This window comes from Dipodomys ordii, unplaced genomic scaffold (assembly GCF_000151885.1).
Source record: "Dipodomys ordii isolate 6190 unplaced genomic scaffold, Dord_2.0 Scaffold19, whole genome shotgun sequence".
Lineage (NCBI taxonomy): Eukaryota > Metazoa > Chordata > Mammalia > Rodentia > Heteromyidae > Dipodomys > Dipodomys ordii.
The window spans coordinates 4,987,475-4,995,981 of record NW_012267235.1 but is presented as its reverse complement, the minus strand read 5'-3'; the positions used below and the strand labels follow the sequence as shown (position 1 = coordinate 4,995,981).

General features: G+C 44.0%; 1 protein-coding gene across 1 annotated transcript; it reads left to right on the top strand.

The window, feature by feature from the left end:
* Window positions 1–6,986: 6,986 nt before the first annotated feature.
* LOC105983254 (olfactory receptor 4D2-like) lies at window positions 6,987–7,913 on the top strand. Its single transcript, XM_013013095.1, has one exon. It carries the CDS (start codon window positions 6,987–6,989, stop codon window positions 7,911–7,913), a length of 927 nt encoding a protein of 308 aa, XP_012868549.1.
* The last annotated feature ends 594 nt before the right edge of the window (window positions 7,914–8,507 follow it).

Below are 8,507 nucleotides of genomic sequence, written 5' to 3'. Positions count from 1 at the left end.
TAAAAAAGTTGTGATTTTGGTAAATTGTCCTGGGCTATTGTTTAAAGATCTTAAAAACCAGCAGGATCAAAGCCTGCCAAGCCTATGCAATGTATCCTTAACCAGTCTGTGTAGGAATTTACAGCCCAGCATGAGGTGTGACAGTCCCTTGGAGCCACTGAGAGACCCTGCTGCTGCTGCTGCTGCTGCTGCACACCCTAATGGGTAAAGTTCAACGACGGCCTGACAGCCACCTGGAGGAACTCCTGCCTGATTCCATCACCTGAGTCTGCTTCCTGGTTGACTGCTGCTAAATCTAAGATTTTGTGGGACATTCTTTTGGGTGATATGCAGAAACCTTCTCTTCCCACAGTGGATATTGAAGACAAGGATATCACTGGCTTGCTTGCCTTAGGTACTTCAGTGCATAGTGACTGGAAATCCACTCTATGGTCACAGCCTAGTTTGGCTCTGGTATGGTAATAACCTGAGGGTGTTATCAATGGAAGTAATAAACTGAAAAGGAGAGGGGGTAGTAAATAAAGCCTTGGGAAAGGAATTGGGGAAAAAGGTCCCCTTTGGATAAGAAAGGATTCTAAAAGCAAGGATTGTCTTTAAAAGGAAAGAAGACAAACCTCAGAAAGTTTATGTATGTAGCAAATGGTATGAGTATGTCTTAAAATTGGAGCTTACAAGTACAACTGGCATAAAATTAAGTTAACTGTGGTACACGGAGTCAGGACTGGTGGGAAAAAATTGTAAGGGGCTCTGGTACTGTTTATTTTGTTACAATCGGACCTTGTATACTCAACAGACTTGTAAAAGAAAAAGATCAGCGCAGTCCATCTATTAGTTCTGAGATCCAAATACCAAGCATTGAGAACAACTGACACCCTACAAGATAATATAGAGACACCCTAAATATTAAGATTAAAATTAGTCCAAAGACAAGAGGAGGGAATGAAAGATTGAAATTGGTGCTATGTCCATTTTACAATATGCTAACTGCTAATTCTGCTTCTGTAAACCTGCTTGCGCTAACACTGACCCTTCCCCTCCCAGAAATAAGTTAAAAAGTTTCAGGGTCCAGATGCAGACCCTGGGACAAGGTCTGCAAACATAGATAAAGAACAAAAGAGTATGTTCTTCTAAATTCCTGTTTAGAAACTCTCAGCAAGGGACTCAAGATATAGACCCTCTGGCGAGCCCAGCAAACTAGGTCAAATGTCAACCAACTGCGAGCCTGTAACTATGTGGACTCCCCTCCAGAGAAGCCTCCCCCTAGGGAAGGAAGGAAGGAAGGAAAGAAGAAAGGAAGGAAGGAAGGAAGGAAGGAAGGAAGGAAGGAAGGAAGGAAGGAAGGAAGGAAGGAAGGAAGGAAGGAAGGAAGGAAGGAAGGAAAGAAAGAAAGATAGGAAGGAAGGAAGGAAAGAAGGAAGGAAGAAAGGAAGGAAGGAAGGAAGGAAGGAAGGAAGGAAGGAAGGAAGGAAGGAAAGAAAGAAAGAAAGAAAGAAGGAAGGAAGGAAAGAAGGAAGGAAGAAATGAAGAAAGAAAGAGAGAGACAGAAAGAGGAAGGAAGGAAGGAAGAAAGAGAAAAAAGGAAGAAGGAAAGAAAAAAAAGAAAACTAATTTGATGACTTTTGAGAGTGATTAAGTCCAATAATCTGAAGAAGATTTTGCCCTTGTTAAACAGACCCTGGAGAAAGGTTTCTCTTCCTTCTGACAAGTTGAGAACATATAGAAAAGAAAATGTCTATAGAAGGAAACTGGCCTTAATGAGCCATCTAACCTGCAAGCACCTTGATATCACACTGACCAACCTCCAGAACAATAATACATGTCTGTTGCTTATGATCAAAGCCACAAAGTCTATGATGTGCCATTGTAGCCAATCAAGTGGACTAAGATAGAAATATCTTTTAAAATGATTACATAGCTGGACACCAGTGGCTCACACCTATCATCCTAGCTACTCAGGAGGCTGAGATCTGAGGATCACAGTTCCATTCAGTCAGGAAGGTCTATGGAACTCTTATATCCAATTAACAGCAAAAAGCTGCAAATGGATCTGTGGTTCAACTGGTTGCACACTAGCCTAAAGCACAAAAATCTCAGTAACAGAGCTCAGGCCCAGGACTGCCACACAAAAAAATGATGATATCATAATGAGAGTATTAACACTGATACTTTCATGGCACAGAACAGGAAAAGTTTATAATCATATAATATCCAAAATTGCATGAAACAAGATTGTTATGCCCTTTTAGGATGGTACAATCAGAGAATGACTGTCTTGCTTTGAAGACAGCCATGATTTATGTTGAAAGAATACTGGCGCTTAGCCAGGCACCGGTGGCTAATGTCCGTAATCCTAGCTACTCAGGAGGCTGAGATCTGAGAATCATGGTTTGAAGCCAGCCCTGGCAGGAAAGTTCATGAGACTTTTACCTCCAATTAACTACCAGAAAACGGGAAGTGCACCGTGGCTCAAGTGGTAAGGCACTTGCCTTGAACTGAAGAGCTCAGGGACTGTACCCAGGCCCAGAGTTCAAGCCCCATGACCTACAAAACAAAACAGAAAACAAAACTACTGGCTCTTTATAGACAGTGTGAGTAGTGAATATACTCTGGTGGTCTGGTCAGCAAACTGAAGGACAAGATTTGAGAGTTACAAAGTTTCTGTTGTATACAAGCTATTTTCCAACTGTGACTCTGTCTTGGTAAAATTTGATTGGGTTTAAAGACTAGAAGACAGAAGGGAAGAAAATCTAAACAGTTTAATAGATCCATGGGAGATAACTGTCCATTGTGCTGAAGAGAAAATCAGAGGCTCTCAAGGTCTGGTCCTTAAATCGGTGAAATACATTTTCTCAACATCTGAGACTGTGTTACAAATGCAGATTCTTGGTCAGATTTGACCTGTTGAATGACAAGGCACCAATCTGCCTTTTACAAGCCCTTCAGGAGATTTTCTTGACGGTCATTCTAATAGCACACTTGTTGTTCTAACAAAAGGTTCTTTGGAAGTTCTCAGATTCTATTTCATTTGAAGTCCTCTTGTCTTTTAGTTCTTGGCCTGAAAAAACCTATATCCCCACAAATGCCTAAATTATTTAGTGTTCTTGCTACTTTAGGTCCCCAAGGAAGACCTCTCAAGCAGTATGTGTTTTGAGACATATGGAAACTTTTTAACAACTCCCCTTGCTGCATTGGCCCCAGTGGTAATCAGCCCAGCTCTGCTTCCTGACTCCTGTCCAACAGCTTTTCCTCAAGAATGCTCCCTCTTCCTCTCACTGCCCCCCCCCACTGGGCAAACACAGGAGGGACAGCCAGGAACAAGGAAGCTGCAGCTGCAGCAAAGGTTCTCCCAGAAGATGCAGACCTGACTGAAGACCCAGGCTGGCCTGAAGGAAGGTGAGAGATGGGGTCAGCAGCCTGCATGAAGTCAGCTGTATGAAGGATCTTGCAGCAGCTGTGGGAAGGCTGGAGTGACAGTGACAGGGAGCTGATGGGCATAAGTCTGGAATTGAAGAAACATTTGGGAAGTCCTGTAGGAGGGATGTGAGGTGGAAAACAGGTGTCCCAGTTCACCCATGAACACAAGCAAGCATAGACAGGACCCTGTGGTCTAGAGAGAGGATACTGAAGGTAAAGGATGAGAACCGTGAGGAAAATTACCATGAAATTCTCCACATTATTCTACACAACAAAGTTGCAATGCTAATACATTAACCCTGCAAATATTGTTTGAATAATTACTAAATCATTCTTTCTGTCACAGATGCTGCGCTTATGTTGTTACTCAATTTGCAATCTAGTCAAAAGACAAAGGAAAACTGAGTAGTGCTAAATGAAGTGTTATTGGAACCTATAGAAATAAAGAATTAATCCTTCAGGGGAGAAATGGGGAAAGAGCCAAATGTAAGCACATATCTCCGTGCTTTTGAAAGAAAAAAAAATAAACAGTGAAGGATATGTACGAAACCAAATTGTTAGTAAAGATACAGACGCACCCAACCAGATGGCATATGGAAGAACTACAAGTTCCCTAGATAGCCATTGGCTCCTGGGATTTAAGAATACTGATTAAAAGGTATATGGGGCTATACTTTACAACCTTGTATGAGAGGAAGTTGCATATACATATCTAGGTATGTTCAATCTTAATTCTCTCTACAGAGCATTTTCGGTGGATTCTAAGGGTTGAAATTTAAGCTATGGGTACTAAACAGCCAATAAAGATTATTAAAAGAGATCTAGAGCTGGGCACTGGTGACTCATGCCTGCAATCCTACTTATTCAGAAGGCTGAAATCTGAGGATTGCAGTTCCAGGCCAGTCCATCCTCGACAGGAAAGTATGTGAGACGCCTCTCTCCAATTCACTACCAAAAAGCTAGAAGGAGAGCTGTGTTCAACTGGTAGGTTGTTATCCTTGAAAAACAACAACAAAAAGCTCAGGGACAGTGCCCAGCCCTGAGTTCAAGCCCCAGGACCAGCACACACACATAAAAAGAGGGCTGAGCATTGTGGCTTATATTCTAGCCACTTAGTAAGAAGAAATTGGGAAGATTGTGATTTGAGGCCAGCCCAGGTAAAAAGTTAGACTGTCTCCAACAGAACAAGCTGTATATAGTAACACACACACATGTAATGCCAACTACCCAGGAGATATAGATAGGAGAATCATATTCCAAGGCCCACCCTGGGCAAAATGCAAGACTTTATTTGAAAAATAATTAAAACAAAAGTGCTAGGTATGTGGTTCAAGTGGTAAATACAGGATTAACCCACAAGAGGCCTTGCGTTCAAACCCTAGTGCTACAAACAAGAAAGAGGCACGATCAGATTAGTATTCAAAAAACTTTCATGGGCAAATGTATGAAAGAAATGTAAGAGTGCAAGCAAGGAGAAGAAGAATGACAAGAAGATGGTCACCAGTAAACAAGATTATAGCAGGCTAAAGGAAAGAGACCACCTGGAGAGGAGGGACTGCCCTGAAACTCTCTTCCTCCATTTATTGGCTTCTGCAATTGGATCCATTCTTTCTTCCACTCGAAGATTTCCATTGTCATCCTCCTCCATATGTTCTGTCTCCCCATTTCTGTTTTTTGTAATCTTCCTTTACTTCATCTATTCCCACTTATTTGTATCCAAATTCTTCTTTCCTCTACTCTTAGTTTTGTTGCTGTTGTTGTTGTTTTGGGTCCAGTTGTGGAGCCTGAACTCTGGGCCTGGGCACTGTCCCTCAGCTCTTCAGCTCAAGGCTAGAGCTCTACTACTTGAGCCACAGAGCCACTTCCAGCTTTTTTCTTTTTGCTTATGTGGTGCTGAGGAATCGAACCCAGGGACTCATGCATGCAAGGCAAGCACTCTACCACTGAGCCACCTTCCCAGCCCCCCTTATTTTTTTTTAACATATACAAAAATTTATGTTCTTTCAGAACATCAGAGTTTCCTTCAAACAATCATTATGGATTTTCTTAGGGGTAGTACTGGTCTTTGAACATAGGATCAAGATTTTCTAGCCAAACAATGTACCATGGTGCCATGTCTCCTTCCTCTTCTCACCTTTGCATTGCTGCTTATTATTTTTATTATTATTATTATTTGCCAGTACTAGGGCTTGAATTCAGAGCCTGGGCTCTGTCCCTGATCCTCTCTGTACTCAACGCTAGCACTCTACCACTCGAGCCACAATACCACTTCCACTTCCTTCTGTTTATGTGGTAATGAGTAATTGAACCCAGAGCTTCATGCATTTTAGCCAAGCACTCTACCACTAAGCCACATTCCCACCCAGCATTGCTTATTCTTGAGACAGGGCTTCATTTCATGCCTACTGGTGTACCTGGACTGCGAGCCTTCTATTTTTCTCAGGCAAGCTCCACCACATGGAGTCCTATGGACCTCTCCTCCTGGACCTCAAAAGATCCTCTCAGTCCCAGCTAGGATTATAAAAATGAGTCCTCTCATCATGAATTTTTCAATCTTATGTTCCTCCTGCCTCGCTGAATAAGGTGATCCTGCACAGAAGTGTAAGAAAAAGCTGCACAGTCCAGGGATCTAGCTGTGCTTACAGGTTCCCTGTAAGAATTGTCATAGCCTATCACCATTCACCCACCCTGCAGCCAATGGCAGCTCCTCAGCAAATACTGACCAGGACTAGAAAATACACATCCATGGCCCTAAAAACTTTTGATTGAATTGTGCAGTAAATCCATATAGTACATGGAAAGTCTGTTGACATTTGGACATGTTAAGTGTACAAATACTTCAACAAACTTAGAGCTCAGAAGCAGAGAGAAGTCTTTTGTTGTTGTTGTTGGTCGTGGGGCTTGAACTCTGGGCCTGGGCATTGTCCCTCAGCTCTTCAGCTCAAGGCTAGCATTCTACCAATTGAGCTACAGCACCACTTCAGGTTTTCTGGTGGTTTATTGGAGATAAGAGTTTCACGGACTTTCCTGCCCAGGCTGGCTCTAAATCACGATCCTCAGATCTTAGCCTCCTGAGTAGCTAGGATTACAAGCGTGAACCATCGGCGCCCAGTGAGAGAAGTCTTGAATAGACTATGTCCTAGAATTCATGTGAGTCTTTCTGTTTAAGCCCACAGAAAATTCAACTGAGCCTCTTGGTGGCTAACTTACAGATGTGGAAATGGACCTCTCGATAAAACCAGTGAGTGAAGTCTGAAGAAAATGGAAGACCTGAACTCCACTCCTCATCTGCCTTAATTCAAGTGCCTTCCCACCTCTGTGTCAAACTGTGAATGGCAGGTTACATGTTCTCCTGGACGGTTTTCAGGTATCTCATGAACATGTCCTCCAGCACCCACTTACCAGCTCTTCAGAGACAAAGGCAGCCATAGATCTCAGCGTCTTCCCATGAGGCTCATTCTCATACAGATGTGAACAACTTGGCTCTGAGCCTCTGCACACCAGAACGGCACTGCGGACCCTATGCATCTATGTCTATGGTTCCTTCACTCTAGGTTGATGGAGAAGACAGCATGGAACCAGAGAACTTCACATGGGTGTCAGAATTTGTCTTGCTGGGACTGTCACAGACTTGGGAGCTCCAGCTTTTCCTGTTTCTGGTCTTCCTGTTTGTCTATACCACCACTGTTGTGGGAAACCTCCTCATCATTGTCACAGCCACTGCAGATGCTCGGCTCCACACCCCCATGTACTTTCTGCTTCGCAATCTGGCTGTGTTAGACCTCTGTTTCTCCTCAGTCACAGCTCCCAAGATGCTGGTGGACTTCCTGTCTGAGAAGAAAACCATCTCCTACCAGGGCTGCATGGCCCAGCTCTTCTTCTTCCACTTCCTGGGAGGTGCCATGGTCTTCTTCCTCTCTGTGATGGCCTATGATCGCCTCATTGCCATCTCCAGGCCACTCCACTATGTCACCATCATGAACACTCAGCTCTGTGTGGGACTGGTGGTGACAGCATGGGTAGGAGGCTTTGTTCATTCCATTGTGCAACTCTCGCTGATGCTCCCCTTGCCATTCTGTGGCCCCAATGTCCTAGATAACTTCTACTGTGATGTTCCTCAAGTACTGAGGCTCGCCTGCATGGACACCTCCCTCTTAGAGTTGCTCATGATCTCCAACAGTGGCATGCTAGATGTCATCTGGTTCCTCCTCCTCCTCATCTCCTACTTGATCATCCTAGTGATGCTCAGGTCCCACCCAGGGGAGGCGAGGAGGAAGGCAGCTTCCACCTGTACCACACACATCATCGTGGTGTCTATGATCTTCATTCCAAGCATTTACCTTTATGCCCATCCCTTCACTGCCTTCCCCATGGACAAGGCTGTGTCCATCAGCCACACGGTCATGACCCCCATGCTCAACCCCATGATCTACACCCTGAGGAACCAGGAGATGAAGGCAGCCATGAATCGATTAGCCGGGCGCCTATTCAGTTGGTAAAATAAATGAGCTTCAAATGGATTGCCCTTAAATGACAAATCCCTGTGAGAATGTGGTATCTCATTGGAAAGTGTGGCAAAGTCTCTATAAAATACAATGAATCTTGAGGACCTATTCATGTTTCAGGTACTTTTACACTTTGACACAATCTCATAAGACTATTAGTGGATGGGCTAGAGATGAATGATGATGCCTGCCATCGCAGGTAATGGAAGACAGATATTGGGAGGGTAGGAGTTCGATTCCACTTGAGACAAAGTGTAAGTGAGACTCTGAACAAATAACCAGGCCTGTGATGAAGGTCTGTAATCCCAGTTACACAAGTCTAAGGTCTCAGAGTCAGCTTGCCGATTAAGGCCCTGCCTTGTGTCCCTACCTGTTAAGTTTCTATTTGCCTGAAGCTGTATTGTTTTCCAGTGTGACATACAATTCCCACCTGTAGAGAGCTGCGTGCAGCCGCACCTGAAAGATGGTGCTGGCTTCCGCCCTCTGCCTTCCCGATGGCGAGTGCTCTCTGTGGTAAACAACTCCTTATATGGCTAAGGCAAAGAATCTGGCTTGCTTCCGCGCACCTGAACCTATTGGTGGTTCCCA